Below are 16,412 nucleotides of genomic sequence, written 5' to 3'. Positions count from 1 at the left end.
TATTACTGATCATTTTTAACTCTATTCTCATTGAATTGTGAAGCACTTTAAGATTACCTTGTTTTTAAAGTGTGCTATACAAATAAAATATATTATTATTATAGAACCACCGGGAACTGTTTCTTCAAGACGAAAAGCAGGTTTATATGAAATAAAATCCCAGGATCAGAAACTAACTAAGCGTGAATCAGTTTGTGTCCAAATCGGACTACAAATCCAAAGAGGCCACCTGCTAAAATACATTTCAAAAAGGGCACATAAACAATGGGCCTATTTTGTTCCATTAACCACAACCCAAACCTGGAATTCCCTCAAAAGCTTTATACTATTTGGTCAAAACACTCCTAATCTTGATGACTTTAAGGGAAGAAGGATTTTGTCAGTGATCTATTCAATAAGGTTGTATTTTCACTAAAGAAGATATACCTGTTATGTGTTAATATCAGCCAGCCAATTCATCTAATCCCACCTGTGGGTCCCGAAATGAAAAGATCAACAACAGAAAACAGGAATTATTTTTATAGTTTTATTGATGGTAATTACCCATGGTTTTAATTTCGTCACTCATCCAGTAATAATCATGGCTTTAAAATTAAACTGACTTCCGTATCATCCAAAGTCACCCTCGTCCATTTAAACACGCAATAGAAAAATATATACTTAATACTTTGTACAATACTGGTTTTGGTCCAAACAAAAGTGGATCAGAAAAGCCAATATACCTTTAATCATCAAAGGCTCTCCAATTTGCATTTAAGCTCCTTTTAAATGGATTCGGGCAACTTTGAATATAGGAATTTACATAATAAATTCTAAAGACAAAAATGCTGAATGCAGAGTTGGGTACACAAAAAAAAAATTCAACTTCACAGATTAAAAAAAAACATCACTATTTACAAGTTTTTATAATAATATTCAAAGGCCAATTAAGAGAGAGAGAGAGAGAGAGAGAGAGAGAGAGAGAGAGAGAGAGAGAGAGAGACAGAGAGAGGTAAAAGGAGAGTATAAGGATGAAGGAGGAAGAAGGAGAGAGACAAGACGGCACAAAAAGCAGAGAAGTGGAGCGAACCAAAGAATCAAACATGTAACTAGTTTTGAATCTATGCATTTACAAAGTCCTTAAGGAGTTGAACTAGGGCGTCAGCCTCCGTCCCGGTCCATCCTCCACAGTGCATGGATACGTTTCCCCCTCTCCCACCCCCGCCCTCCATCCGTCCTCCCCTTGTTTTTGTTTTTAACATTCATTTGCTTGCTCGCCCGTGGCGCGGCTATGCTAGCGGCCCAGGCGATAACTCTCGTTCAGTTTTCATACGCACACCATCACGCAACCTCAGCATGTACAATAAACCAAACACACCTCAAAGTCTGTACATAAGAGGGGGGGGGGGGAAACAAGCACGCTGCATTCACCACAAAGTTTACACGCTCATCCCTGTACATACAGCACACCGCACTGATACCGTGGCTACATCTCCAGCGGCATCTTTGATTCCCGTAAGAGGAGCAGTCTTAATAGTTTTTAGGATGGCCGCTGGAGATTCGCCGCACAGCCCTCACTACCGCTCTGCACACCAACCATACTAATAATAAGATTCTGTGAGTACTCGCAACTCTTTAGATTTGCAGTTTTTGCCTTTGTGATTTTATTACAAAAAGTCATGCCTAAAGTCTAGCAGACATTTGCCAGTGTTGAAAATATAGATATGACTGTCTTGTTGTTTCGTCGTGTTGAGCAGGGGGTCCTTGGTTGATTGTTGTTTTCCTAAGTCACTGTTATTGTTCAGTCAAAATTGTTTTCATGTGAAGTCCTGTGGGATCCGTCTCGCATATCAACAGCTCCGGGCTAAATGTGAAAACTTTTGAATAATGAGCCTAGCCTTCAGCTCAAACACCTGCCCGCCTTCCAGCCCGAGCAAAAACACGGCCCCAACCTTTGCTCTTCATTTCATTATTTGTCTAGCTGAGACGTCCAGGACTCTGTTCAGCCTTCAGTGGGGATACAGTCAAGTCGAAAGTCAAGTCTACTTTGAAGTCGAGTCCGCAGGGCTTTACTTCCTGCGCCGCACCGCTGTCTTGATCTTACGCCCAGCAATTGCCGGCTGTCCAACAGGAGGGGCGGTGAAGGTTTTTGACCTGGAAGACAAAAATCACATTCCCATCAGCATCGGGACAAACAGCGCCATCACAGACAGCTGTGAAACATGTGCAGGCTCGATTATTGGTTCACCTATAACTAACTGGCAATATTAATGCAAACTGGAAGCATTTCGAAAAAGGTCTTAAAGATTGAAAAGGGGATGCGAGTATATCAGCTTTGACCTACTTTTTACTCTATCTCTTCTGTTAACTAAGGGAAATGAGACATACCCCATATTGAATGCGGGGGGTTGTGAAAAGTTGAATCCACCTCCAGGGGCCTGGGGTGGGATGGAGGGGTTGGCTGGGGGGGCCGGGGAAGCTGCAGGCCCTCCTCCGAAAGTAAACACTCCTCCTCCTGAGGCGTTGTTTGTGGCTCCAAATGCACTGGCTCCTCCAAACTGGAAGCCTCCACCTTAAGAACAAAGGGGCACATTTACACAACTGAACTCATAATGAACACAATTTTTTTTTTAAATCAGGGGGAACCACGGACGTCCTGATGTCAAAGGAGAAATATGACAGTCCCCCACCTGGAGCAGAATTAGCAGCCGCCCCAAAGACAGGTGTGGAGCTGTTCTGCTGCCCAAACACCGGGGCGGCGTTGGGTTTGGCTCCGAACGCTGGGGGCTGGGAGGGTGACGCTGTGAAGGGCGATCCAAAGGATGAACCGAATGAAGGAGTCTGGTTGGCCCCGAATCCACCAGAGGGGGCCGAGCTGAACGCAAATGGAGATGGAGCTGCAGAGGGAGCTGTGGGTGGAAAAGAAACGATTGGAAATATAACTACATGTACATAAGAAATATAAAAGCAATATATAGCAAGATCAAATGTGAAGTTTTGATTTCACCATCATTTGTAAGTCAATCAACATGAGAAAGTGTAATGACTTGGTCAATTATAAAGCAATGCACATTGGTTTTTGCTAAAAACAAAGTCAGTGCCAGACTGAACAGAAAGGTTTTTATCAATACAGGTAGGCAAATATAAGACATGTTTTTAAATTCACTAATCAAAAGCTATAAAAAGGGATTTAAATGTGATGTATTTATGTAGAAAGGTCTAAGTATTAAACAATGCTAGTGCAATTTTATGAATGAGTAACTCCCTTAAGTGAATGGTCAAAAGACTATTAAATGTACCTATTATAGGAGAACAGGTTCAGATGTTATGCTTCTGCCTGCCATAACTATCACTCTTAAGGTCTTGTTTGAGTAGTGTGTGCTGACTGAATAAAGACGCTAACACAGACCTGCTGAGGAAGCAGCAGAGGGCGCTGCCGTTCCAAAGCCGAAGGTTGGAGTAGCAGCAGCAGCAGCAGCAGGAGGAGGAGCAGCAGCGGTGGCAGCAGCAGGAGCACCGAAGAGGAAGGGCTGAGCGGGAGATGAAATGGAGTTCAGGTTGGCCGCTGACGGTGCCAGAGGCTGGCTGTCCTGACTCTGGCCGAAGAGGAAGGCTTTAGCAGGGGGAGCGTCAGTGGCGGTGGCAGCTGGCTGACCGAACATTAAAGTGCTAGGAGCAGCAAAGGGAGCGGGAGCCTGAGTGGAGCTGCTGCTGCTGCTGCTGCTTGTGGTGGTGGCGCCGAACAGACTGGGCGTCGGGGTGGTGGATGTAGAGGTGGTGGAGTTGACGATGGGATTGCCAGACATAAAGGAAAATGCTGGTTTTGGAGCAGCAGAGGAGTCTATTGAGGGAGAGAACAGTTTACTGTGATGTTATATCAATATGGCAGCGGTTCAAGGGATAATCCATTAATTATTCACTTTGAGAGTGAGCGTATTGTGGACAGATTATATTTCTCACAGTTGGAAAATGTCTTCTTTCGGGGAGCTTTCTCTGAGCTCAGGGAATGACTCCGATGTTGTCATTAAGATAATCTTTTTTTGGAGGGACAACACATTTCTATCTACATCTCCGAGACCTCAAAGTTGTGCAAGTAGAATTCAAATAGAACAAGTACTCTTTGAATAGTTTTCCTGAAAAAGTAATCTGCTTATTATCTGCCTTTGACCAACTAATTGAGTACGAGCATATCATTTGAATCAGATGCAGAGTAGGGTTGGTGACATTGGTCTGCTTACATTAAATAACATTCATAATGTTGCTGTGTCAACCACATCAGGCAATGACTTTAGGGACAGAACTGGTAAGCAAACAGTTAACATCTCAAACTACATAACTTCAAATCAGAACTTGTGTATGTACAGAAAGCTTAGCACTCACAAAATAATGACTACGGTCTCTCACCTGCGGCACTCTGTCCAAATGCGAAAGACGGGTTCGGGGCCTCTGCAGTAGATGTTTCACTCTTGTCTGCTGGCTTGCCAAAGTTAAAGGTCGGTGGAGGTTGTTCTGTCTGAGCACTGGGCTTGTTGAAGGAGAACCCCCCAGTGGCGCCCGGGGGTGGTGCAGCCTCTGCATCTTTACTAGCTGCGCCGAAGAGGAAGCCGGATGGAGCTAAGGAGGTGGGGGCTTCCTTATTTTCCTCTGGCTTCCCGAAGGTAAAGGCGGGAGCAGCTGGCTCTTTGTCTGCCTGTAAAGAACCAAACGTGGGGCCCCCCTGTGGTGTGGGGGTCGTCGAACCTCGCTCGCCCAATCTCCCAAATACAGACCCCTTGCTTGAGGTTGTTGTTGAGTTTGTGGATGTGGTGTCATTTGATGATGCTGCGCTTTCACTTTTCTCTTGTGAAGACAAGGTGGTGTCAGGTGTTTTCTCTTCGGGTTTTGAAAGTCCAAAGCTGAAGCCGCCCTTAGAGGAGACACTTTCTGCGCTAGAGGATCCGGTTCCAAACATTATCCCACCGCTGGCTCCGAACTTAAACCCAGAACCTGCGACAGGCGGGTCTGAGTTTTTGTCATCACTAGAGGCAACCCCGATTTTAAAGCCCTCAGATGAGCTGCCAAACTTAAACCCTGAGGAGGCAGTAGTGTCATTAGATGTGGTTTCTGATTGGACTCCAAATTTGAATCCACCTGACGATGAAGAGGAGGACTCTGTAAATGAGCCTCCAAACTTGAAACCTCCGGATCCAGAACCCAAGGTACTGTCTGTTGTGCCAAACTTAAATCCTCCAGAAGTGGTGCCTGAAGTCCCACCAGCTGACGAACCGAAAGCTGAACCAAAAGCTGAAAGGAATAATAAAGATGAGGTTTTATAGCATAGGTCTATCAATAGAGACCAGATTTTGAATTTAATCTAAAAATAAATAAATCATTTCAGTATGTTTTCGTATATCAGAATCAAACCAGGCTGCCTAAGCAACACAACAAAAAATAAGAACTAACCTGAGCCCCGCAGCTGGAGCGTAACAACATTATTAAGCGTCATCAGATGAATATATTTAGTTTAATGCCTGATGCGATTGTAACTACGGTGTTGTCACAAGATTTTGTACGCGAGGTACAAACACTTGAAAATGTGAGTAACAGCGGGTCGCTTTTGTTACCTTTGGGCTCCACGATAGCTCCAGGTTTGGCTGTCTGACAGCCACACACTGTACATCAGCAGCCTTGTTCTGCACTAGACAGACGTCACATTCCCAGGCACCCTCCGGCATCTTGAACGCATCTCCAAAGCCAATCACTGGAGCAATGGTGGCTGAAGAGGCTGCTGCAGAAACTCCTGTTGTGAGGATGAGGAAAAATGCTTTATTAAACTAATAATTGCCAACAGTTAAAGGTATTATACTCTATGAGTAAACAAAGATTCAGCATTTTGTAGAACATCAAATCCCAACATGACCCTGCTCCAGTTCAAATTACCTGGTTTGGCGCTGCTACAGGCCACACACTTTGTCACCTCTGCCTTGTTTTCTACCAAACATGTATCACATTCCCATGCTCCCTCAGCTTTTTTGAACTTGTCTCCAAATCCAGAAAACCCTGTAGAGACGAGGGCTGTGGGCGGGGATACAGTCTTTACAGCTGAGAATGCAGAAGGAAGAGTTGCTGAGGGTTTAAGCCCTGTCCCAGGTTTGGCCGTTTCGCAGGCCACACACTTAACTGCTTCAGGTTTGTTTAGAACTAGACACGTATCACAGTCCCAGGTTCCTGCGGGTTTGGAGAACATTGTGCCAAAACCGGCAGAGGTTGATGTGGTGGAGGAGCCGCTGCTCTCAACCACATCCGAGGTGGCTGTTAAAGGTTTACTGTCCATAGATTTGGGCTGTGGGGCACAACAGCACACACACTTGGTGTCCGATGGCTTGTTCTGCACCATGCAGACATCACAGCTCCAGCCTGGTGGGGATTTGAACCCAGCGCCAAACCCTATCGATGGGAGGGAGGAGGTGGTTGTAGTGGTGGAGGAGAAGGAGGGGGCTGTTGATTGTGTGGAGCTCAGCTGCGGAGCTCTTTCTGGGGTTGGGGAGGTCCGAGCAACAGGAGAAGCAAAGCCTAGACGGAGTAAAGCAAAGTATCAAGCAGTGAACACCATTTTTGTATAAATCCAAACACTGGAGATGTGCAATGAGACTGATTCTTACCAGGTGCTTTGAGAAGATCCAGCACGCTGCCCTGCTTCAGGGTCTTGGCTGGTTTGAAAGGTCCTTCAAAGTCTTCTGTGCTGTTGCTTGTTGGTAATTTCACTGCAGAAAACAATAACAGAGAGATCAAACCTCCAGCTTTCTCAGGAAAGGCACATAATCATCCTCATGCTCAATGTAGGAAAGCTGTCTGACCTGCGAGAATGGGAGAGGCCAGGTTCCCATTTGACATGGATGGACCTAACTTTGCTACAGGTGCACTAAAAGTGAATTCAGCCTACAAACAGGAAATAACAATTATTAATGATGTAAATAAATGTCTCCCTTATCAATAAGTGATCATTTTAAAAGTGTTTACTTACTAAGGGGGAAAGGGAAGGAGGACTAGCAGCAGTTGCCATGACTATGGGGGAGGAAAATGTAAAAGGTACACAGGGAGGGGTCGAGGCTGTTGGTAGCTCCTGGGAAAAGAAGAATGATATGTTAAATGTGCATTCATCATATTGTCCACCATTAGCAGTATTCAGCAGTATTTCTGTGGATAGAGACAATGTTAAGACCAACCTTATTCGTCTCCTTAGTGGGATTCATTGGCGTGGTGGTGGGGGCCGTACTGATGGTGGTGGAGGTGGTTGTGGGAGGTGGGAGAGGGGAGGTAAAGCTGAAGGAAGGCAAGGTGTGGATGGGAAGTGAAACAGTTGGTAGGTCCGGTAGCTCAGCCATCTTAAGTCAGAAAACCAGAAGGAGTCAGAATCAGAGTTCCTTTATTTGTCCCACAGCGGGGAAAAGAACAGTGCTACTGCGAACGGGACGGTGCAGGAAAAAAAAAAGGCTAGACCTACATTACAAATAAAATACACAACTACAAATCCGTGGTAAAAAATAAATAAGTAGAAGCATTTTAAAAAGGTAAGTGAACATCAAGTGCATCATTGCGTTTCATTTCAGAGCGAAAAATGGTGACATCAGATTAAACTGCGTCCGACATCAATCTCAATGCATGAAGGCACATTATCCGTTTATGACCTCTCGGCCGGGCCTTAAAATAAGTCATATAGGGCCTTGGTATTTCAGTTTGAATACCCGTTTCTTCACACTGCGACCAGTGCATCAAACTAAAATCGAGAGTTAAAAAAACCCTTTGATGCACATAGCAGTTTGGATGGAAAGCCTTACCTCGTCCTCATCAACGCGTTTAGAGGAAGGCCGTGCACTCATCCTCTCTCGCTTCATCTTCCCCCCTCCAGATCCCGCGCCGCTGGCTGCAGGCGTGCTGGACAGAGGATAGGCCGGGCCACTGGAACCCATTGTGCTATTAAAAGAATGGTAGAGAGAAGTAAGTAAACAGACTAAGAGCTGATTCATCTTGGCTGATTAATTAGAGTAGTCATGTTTTACCTTTTCGATGGACCTGGGGTTGCTTCAGGTAGTTGCGGTGATTGTCTTGTGGGCTAAGGGAATAAAAACAACAACAATAGATTTAGAAACGGTTTGGAAATCTATTTTTTGAATTTAATGTAGAGGTCAAATGTGACGGTGTATAATAATGCATGAGCTTCTGACCGTGTCTCTGGGGGTCTTGTCCAGAGTTCGGCTCACTCCTCCAGGAGTCAGAGTTGGCCTAAAAGACACGGAGCGGTTTCCTGACACCGACGCTGCAGCAGGAACCATGAGCTTCTGCACCGGAGGGAGGGAGGGTTCCCTCTGAAATAAAGGAAAAGGTGTAAAAACAAAAGATTAGAATAACAATCACCAGCAGGCAGTGCTTTAGTATTGCTCTTATTGTGTTAAACATAGCTACTTTATTCTTCTCAACTCAAACATGAAACCGTGATCATAATCCTTGATTGTGATCTGGGACATTTTGAGCTGTTGTAAATCTCACCAGGCTTTGGTTACACAGAGACTGCTGTGATACTTTAGTATTTGTTTGTAAAAATATTATTATATAAAGAGAAAGTAATTGTATGAATGTAGGTCATATTTCTTTAATTCATGAAAGAAATGTGACTTTTGTGAAAGGGTGGAGCGTGGGCGAAGTGTGATATCTTTTACGTTTGGAGCAAAATCCTAAATAGATTATTAGGATAAAAGAACTATTCTTTAATTGGAGGTTTGCACTCTGCGGGTGCCTTCTTAGTTTATGCTAAAAATGAACCAATTACTTATAAATTGTTATAAGAATCCCAAAGAAACCTATTGTTGGTTGGAGTATATTTTGGACAATAATAAAGTGAAGCCCCAAAAGCCACAGTCGGCCTTTTAAAAGGCCCGGTTACAAAGCAGGCTTTCTTGCTTTGGACCTGTGAGGGTCAATACGCCATGGTTCAGACTTACAAAGCAGCTGTTGCAGCTGGTAATGCCTGACAGGTTTACTGAGGACAAGTTCAGAGCTGGCACAATTTAACAATGGACTACACTTAACCCACTGTACACATAAACACACACTTTCATAAACCATAGAGTCTACTTAACTTTTGCCCACAAGCACTTGCACATACAAACACACACAGGCGTGCACACACAAACACACACAGTGGTGAACAGCTGTGTCACAGCCGAGGAGCCTGGTGTTACGCAGGCCAACAGACAGTAGGACAGGAAGTGGCAGAAAGACAAACCGCAACAAGTGCTGCTGGGTTTCCACAAACATATCTTTGTTCACATCACTAAGACTTGTGCCCGATTAAAAAACACTGAGCAGAAAACACAAGTGGAGTTTAGTTGTTGGCGTGGATACACAGATTAACCTTAAGGTCATTCAGGGACAAATATAAAGCAGTCATCCTAAAATCAAGAAAACAAGGCAAAGATAGACACAAATATATATTTGGAAAAACCAGGCAGGAGAGAATGCCGTCACGTGGATCTTAAAATATGTACTTACACGTTTCTTTTTCGGCTGATTATGTGAACCATCTAGATTTGTACCATCCATTGACTGCAAAGAAAAAAAACAAACGTAAGAAAACGAGTTAACTGTAACAAATACATTCATTTTAATATATGAAAAGCTCTTACTGCTGAAAGGGGGGACGAGGCAGCTGACGGGATTCTCCTTGCATCCTGTAGAGAGAAAAAGCAAAACATTTAAATTACTGCGCTAAATCGCAAAATATAAAATGTCTTACCACTGTTACTCTCCGAGATGAAGTTTGAACAGTGGAGATGATGCGTGTGGTGTACTCACAGCGAGGGGACTGGACATGCGCTCCAAGGACTGAAGGATGCGTCTGGCTGTGGCGCTGGTCACCCCACAGGGCTGAACCCCAGCAGGCTTGGCCTTGATCTGTCTCCTCACTGGGGCCTACAGATCAGATGAGGTCATTTAGTCTCCATTTATATAAACTATATTCCCACTACAGTCACATGCATCCTATAACTTCCCTGTCAGTGCTCACACAGAGAGTGCTTTATAAGCTACACTATATAAGCTGCATATATTTCTGTGTATTAAGTATTATATTTATTTGAAGAATTAGATTCCAGTGGAGGTCGCTTAAGGATAGTATGAGACTGGTGTGACGTTTCCAACAAATACTGAGTATTGCGAAGTCAAAAGCAAAAAGGAATAGAACAAGAAAGATGTAAATCGATGCCAAAATACATGTATTTACTTTTGGAAATATGCTGTTTCATACCACATTTGATAGGGCATTGCCTTTAAAAATGCAACCGGAAAGCGACTGAATCAACAGCATAATAAATCACATTTATCTAACCACAATAACAAAAAACCCAGCTCCTTCCCCTAGTGTTGCAGTTAAAGACGCAAGGATTCCCCCATATCATTAGAATCGGTACTTTAAGAATGACATCGTTTTAATGAGAGCCGTATTTCCTGTGTGTGTTAAGCGCTCTGCTTCCACTCCCTGCAGTCGTGCCTCACCTCTGTCAAGTGCGAGTGCTATTGCCAATGCTTCTCGACAATAAAAACGCAAGTATTTTGGTTACATCTCTGCTGACGGAGAACACGCAGCTCAACATGATCACAGCGGCAGCTCCGCCCGTTGTGACGGGACCGGTGCGCGGAGCAAAACATGTACTTCAAGTTAAAGACCTAACACACTTAACTATCTTATCTACATCCGGTCACTCATTACTGGATCATTGATATGCATGAGACGGATACGACTGGCTGTCAGCAGAAGGAGAGAGGGAAAGGGGAAAAGAGAGCACTCCTTTTATTTCTCCAGTGTTGTTATCCAAAGTTAATCTAAACCTTTGAATAATGTAGTTCATCTACTACAAGTTTGTTTGACAGATTTTTTTCACCAAGTTTGAAATAAAGCACAAAAATGACATTTAAGGCGGTTTCCGCTTTTTTGAGAAAAGTTTCGAAAAAGTATCGAAATCGCAATTCTTGACTTGGTATCGGCATCGAAACAAAAATGTTGGTATCCTGGCAACACTACATCCCTTCACTTCTTTATTAAATATTTCACGCAGCATTGAAGTTTCTAAACTGTGTGCGTTTCACTCGCTCACCTGGTACGGTGTTCCGGGGCGACCTCGAGTGCTCCTGACTGCCGCTGCCCCACCATACATGGTCTTCCCGGGGTAATAGAGGGAATCTCCGAGCTGGCTGGAGTTCAGCACTGTGCTGTTTAATGACGACTGGAAGAGAGGGGTACAATCACATTACATAAAGATTGAGGGAATAACTCAACTAAATGATTATCGAATGTATGATATAAGAGAACGTAGGTTAAGGTATCCAATCAACTATAATAGAAATCAACAATGGCTTGTCCTTTTAGCCATTAAAGATCTAGTTATTTCCTTTGCGAATGAAGTCATGTCAAATATTCTAACCTTTGAATATGTAAATATATAAGCAGCAAATGGTGTTTAGTGTGGAAAAGATCAAAATGCTATTGTTACTTTGAAGATGTTTGTATTCTCAATAAGAAATACCAATGAGATTGCACACTAAATCAGTTAAGAGTAGAGCAAACTGAGACTGGTGTCTGGCACGCTGAAATAAGGAGATGTACAACATGTTGATCACAAATCTACTCTCACAGCAAGCGTTGCTTCGTATCTTGATGAACAGATACTCACATTGGAGGAAGTTCCAAATACAGACAGGTTGAAAGCAGGCCTTTTCAGACTGGACTGATGAGCGTGATGAGAGCCAGAGTGTGTTCTGTCCGTCTCTGGGGACCAAAGTTGTGGAAGTGATGCTGTTTTGGAAGTGGGAACATCTGTTTAAGACATGCAAAAAAATGCAGTATAAACATAGCAGCCCAGTCTATACAATCCAGGACTGAGCTAATCCTTACATGAGGGAAAGACAGCTGCCTCCCGCAGCCTCTTCAAACTGAAACAATATATTTTCTAAACATTTCCATTTTTGCGGAATCAAAACAGGATGCCAAAAATATGTTGCACTAGACATATAACTGCTATTGAAGGGCAGATAGAAAACCAGAAGGGAGATGGAGAGAAATATATTCAACCAGTGTTGGTCCAACACATTTTGCAGAGATTTAAGGAGCAGTATGTTATAATAAATACACACTCATCATTTTTGAGAATAAAGGTTTGGTGAGGAAAGCTCATGTCCCACACAAAATATCTTACAGTGGTTATGAGTCAATTATTTTATGCAAATCCAACAGAAGCCAGTGTACATAGAGGTTTTTCTGTGTATAGTATCTTCAATAAACTTAATGCTGAAGAGTTAAATCTATATCACCCCTTAAAATAACATTTCTAAGAGCATTAATTGATCACTTTAATTACGTTTGGTTATGGTTCCCTCCAAGTCTCTTACTCTACCTTTTTCTGAGGCGCGGGAGGAGAAGCCGCTAGTGGTGGAGATGTTATCATCTTCGTGCTGCGATAGGTTGTCCTTGATTTCTTTGACCAAGGAGAAGCCTGTGGAAAAGGGTCCAGGGGCTGAGGAGGTGGAGGGTTGGGAGAAGAGGTTGCTGGGGGCCCCCAGGATCGAAGAAGAGGCATCCAGCGGGGGAAAGTGGAGATGGGAACGACTCAGAGGTGGTCGAGAAAGCACATACTCCTGAAAGTTCAGGGAAGCCCGGCTGGTTGAAGGCTCTGATTGAGAGAGGGAAAGGTCAGAGGTGAGCATGTAGGTAAATTTAACACAAAAAATTTGAAAAATATAGAAATTCCTTCTCATGGGACATAAATCACTAGCTAATTTTTTTGATGAGATGTGATGCTGACTGAGTCGCTCACCTGTGTTACTGGTGCTTGGCTCTGGGGAATCGCGTCCATCAAGCAGAGGAGGACCCTCTTCGCTGCCATTGGGAGGAGGAGGAGTCTGGCAGTTCTGCTCCGTCCCCAGTACAGCTCCTCCCCCTTCAGGAGCATCTTCATTCTTGAAGTATTTTGTCAGCCAGGAAGGAACGATGCTCTTTACTGTGTCTGTCACTCGACTGATGATGCCTGACGGCTGCAGAAAGAAGGAACATGAGAGGAAGTCCGGAAAAAAAGGGTTGAAATGAGCGAGGGACAGACATGAATGCATATCCACAAAACTAAGTACCACTAACTTAGGCCATTACTCCAAGTCTCCTCATCAGAAAATTCCCTTATCAATCAGCAATGAATTAGAGTCGATGCTTTCAAATCAAAGCAGCATACTCAAACAGTTATGCTAGATGAACTTTGTCAATTTTCTTTTCAACTACTAAACTGAGAAAAAAACAAGATGCTGGTGCTATATTTATGCTGTTTGAAAGGATATTGAATTTGAGGATAAGCAATTCCTCTTAATTTTTTCTTTTTAAATCGTCATAAAATCCCAGACAGCAGTAGCAAACCATAGCAATCAACACCGCATTTTATTATTAGAATCAGCTGCACAGACCCACTTGCAATGAGAAGACGTAAGTCCTCCCCAGTGCAAAGCAAAACACAAGCCAAGTATGACAGTGTGAATCTGGGTCAGGCGCTGTGTTTGCTTCTGTGAAGCGAACAGCCAGTGATGCTGGTCTGCTCTGTACTGGAGTCGAGATGAATTCCAGTTGATAAGCATGAATCTTGTCTCTTACATCACACTTCAAAAGTAGCCTAATTTCCAGGTACTCGTCATCTAAAAAGCCCATTGCTGAAAAAAAATCTATAAATGCATTGACCTATAAAAGGGAAGGGTGTATTGGTGAGCATTGAACAGGACAATGTTAAACTTAACTGGTTTGACTAGTTATTCAGTTTCTCAAAATGTATTTCTTTAACCCTTAAATTTGAAAAATGGGACTCTACTTGGATCTTCTTAAATTTTGGCTATGCCGTCCCATGATGTTGTGACAAGAGAGCTGACAGATAAGGCAGAGTTGAGTGAAGTGGTTAGCTAGTGGTTTTATCACTACATGTTCACACTGTCTAACCCATGGAAGCTTTTTAACTCCTGATAAGAGCCATGTGTGCCCCCAATTCACTGCTTATCTACAAAATCCATCTCTGAGCCATTCTGCAATTTAATCTTAGTGCACACAAGTTCAACTATTGAACGGCAAGTGTCAAATCCACCCCAGTTCTAGTTTATGTAGTTCTACTTAAGCTATTGTTGTAAGGATTTAAGTGTGCCACATATCTGCTGTGGACAGGGTCATGTTGTCAATGACAACCGATCATTAATGACAACTTGTCATTACTACTGCTCTCTCTGTTGGGCCAGTAGAAGCTCAGTAAACGAGTCCAGATATATTTAACATGAACAAATGTGATGCATCTTCACACCTGTTAGAATCTTAAAGTCAGCTTTATTGTTACATATTTGCCGCCACGCGATGAGTTAATTATTGATTCGAAAGACTTACTTCTCTGAGCGAGCAAACCAACGCGTCGCTACATGAATCAAGACAATGATGGCGCAAACAATACATGTGTTATGCTCCTGTGTTTTGGGAATTGAAACGCTATAGCAACCTCATATGGACTACTGTACAAAAGATTGGGATAATCAATGTGTTTGGCTGAATTAAGTCCAGAATGATTTGATTGAACTTTGGAAACTTCCACTTAATTGGAAATTTACTCAAATGTATGAGCCTTAGCAGATGTAATCATGACTCCAATATGTCATGAATGAGACACTGTTACACCTATATTTGCATGTGTTCAAACTAAATATAGCCAGTTCATGTTCGTCAGTTTGTTGTTGGAATAAATGCATTAGTCCAGTCAAATCCCTAATAATACAACATTTTAATTCTTGATAATATTGAGTTAAAAACTTGGTTGACAGTACTACATGCCAAGTCAGCAGCCTCTGTTTTTTTTACAGTTCATGACTGATGTGTATAGATGCTGAACCCATAACACTAGGCCTCAGTAGCTCAAACTAACAGCGAAGAACATCAACACTGCAATAATTATTGTTCATTATTTTCAACAATATTGATTAACTTAATATTTGGTGAATTTGAACTTTATACTGTTTGCTAAGAAATTGTTCTAATTGTATATGGATTAAGGTAGACCAAAAATGGTGTACCTAGATTGCAAAACCAACACTGCCAATAAATACAATAACTGAAAATCTTTAAATCGTAAAAACTTCAAATATTGAGTGTATCTACTGGATAACCCTATATCTAATCATAATGATCATGAAAACGCCTTTCACTAGTAAAACTATTGTCAATAAACTCCCTGGTCGCTTAAAAAAAGCTTTCAGTTACGATGTCTCTCCAGTCGGATAAATACCCCAATAAACTGGCATTAATGACAACAACCTCCCAATATTATGCGTAAGGAGTGTCACACAGTTAATTGAATCTGCCATGTATAAATCCAGACACATCTTGCCCACTGTTAACAATAAAATGCAGTTTAAAGAATAACACTAGCTGATGTCCAGGCGGCAAGTAGAGTCCCCTCATGAAGCCATGTGGATTCAGCCAATGCTTCCTGCGCAATCCAACTGGCTGGAGATTCGGCTAACGTGAGCTAGCCTAACAGCCAAAATGATTCCCGGCAGACTAAAAACAAACACAATCTTAAAATGTGACTACATGCAATGCTGCTACCTGTAGCTATGGACGGGTGTAGTTCATCACAATGTCACTTCTCCCTGTGATGCTGTAATGCCTTAAAAACGTAAGAAGCGAAGACAACAATGCGCTGCTCGCTAATGCTAGCCTGCTAGCTAGCTAGCATCAGCCACATTGGCTAACACTTGTAATCTACTTCTTTGCTATTTGCTAACTTAGCTAGCAGCTAATAACTTGCTAATAGGGCTGACGTTGGACACCCCAACGCATAATGTGTGCAGTTGCACTTGACCAAATTCTGAGTAACTAGTCTAAACGACTCACTGTGCCGTGATTTGACCTGTCAAGTCCGTCTCATTTTGCTAACCTGTAAGCCAACTCACTAGCCTTTCCTTTACATGCTAGCAGCGCGTGGAGGCCACGAGCGCTAACAGCAGGCCATAAAATCTCTCTAACAAAACAAAAACAAGAGCTAAGACATAATGGCACTGCAATCACCATAACGTCATCGACACTGGCCTTATATACGAGCACTTTAACTCGGTTTACCTGTTTACTCTTGGCGTAAGGTTTAGAGGCGATGTGATATCTCCTGCTTCTAATTTTCCCTCCACCCGTCGCCGCCATGGCTCTTTCGTCTGAGTGTCTATCGGTGTTTCGGCGCCGGATAGCTGTCATCCAGTAAAGCGGCCACACACAAAAGAACTCTGGGAAATGTAGTAACTGAACGTAACAAAGAGGAAAGGTTTGACAGAACGTGTTTCCACATGGCTTTATCATAGGGTTATTTTGTGTAATTTGACTGAACAATTTGAAATCATGTTAT

The 16,412-nt window shown here is 42.9% G+C and overlaps 1 protein-coding gene across 1 annotated transcript; it reads right to left on the bottom strand.

Moving 5' to 3' along the window:
- Positions 1-512: 512 nt before the first annotated feature.
- Positions 513-16,252, bottom strand: nup153 (nucleoporin 153). Its single transcript, XM_063899858.1, is given in 23 exon segments — positions 513-2,133; positions 2,368-2,551; positions 2,670-2,888; positions 3,389-3,820; positions 4,384-5,262; positions 5,583-5,624; positions 5,627-5,758; positions 5,899-6,531; positions 6,621-6,722; positions 6,816-6,897; positions 6,983-7,081; positions 7,185-7,343; positions 7,797-7,932; positions 8,019-8,071; positions 8,184-8,324; positions 9,508-9,561; positions 9,642-9,686; positions 9,811-9,927; positions 11,109-11,237; positions 11,685-11,827; positions 12,405-12,680; positions 12,825-13,041; positions 16,136-16,252. Coding segments are annotated over 23 exon segments (4,437 nt in total). The 5' UTR covers positions 16,214-16,252; the 3' UTR covers positions 513-2,048.
- Positions 16,253-16,412: the final 160 nt, after the last annotated feature.

This window comes from Eleginops maclovinus, chromosome 13 (genome assembly GCF_036324505.1).
Source record: "Eleginops maclovinus isolate JMC-PN-2008 ecotype Puerto Natales chromosome 13, JC_Emac_rtc_rv5, whole genome shotgun sequence".
NCBI classification, from domain to species: domain Eukaryota; kingdom Metazoa; phylum Chordata; class Actinopteri; order Perciformes; family Eleginopidae; genus Eleginops; species Eleginops maclovinus.
This window is presented reverse-complemented; position numbering and strand designations above follow the sequence as displayed.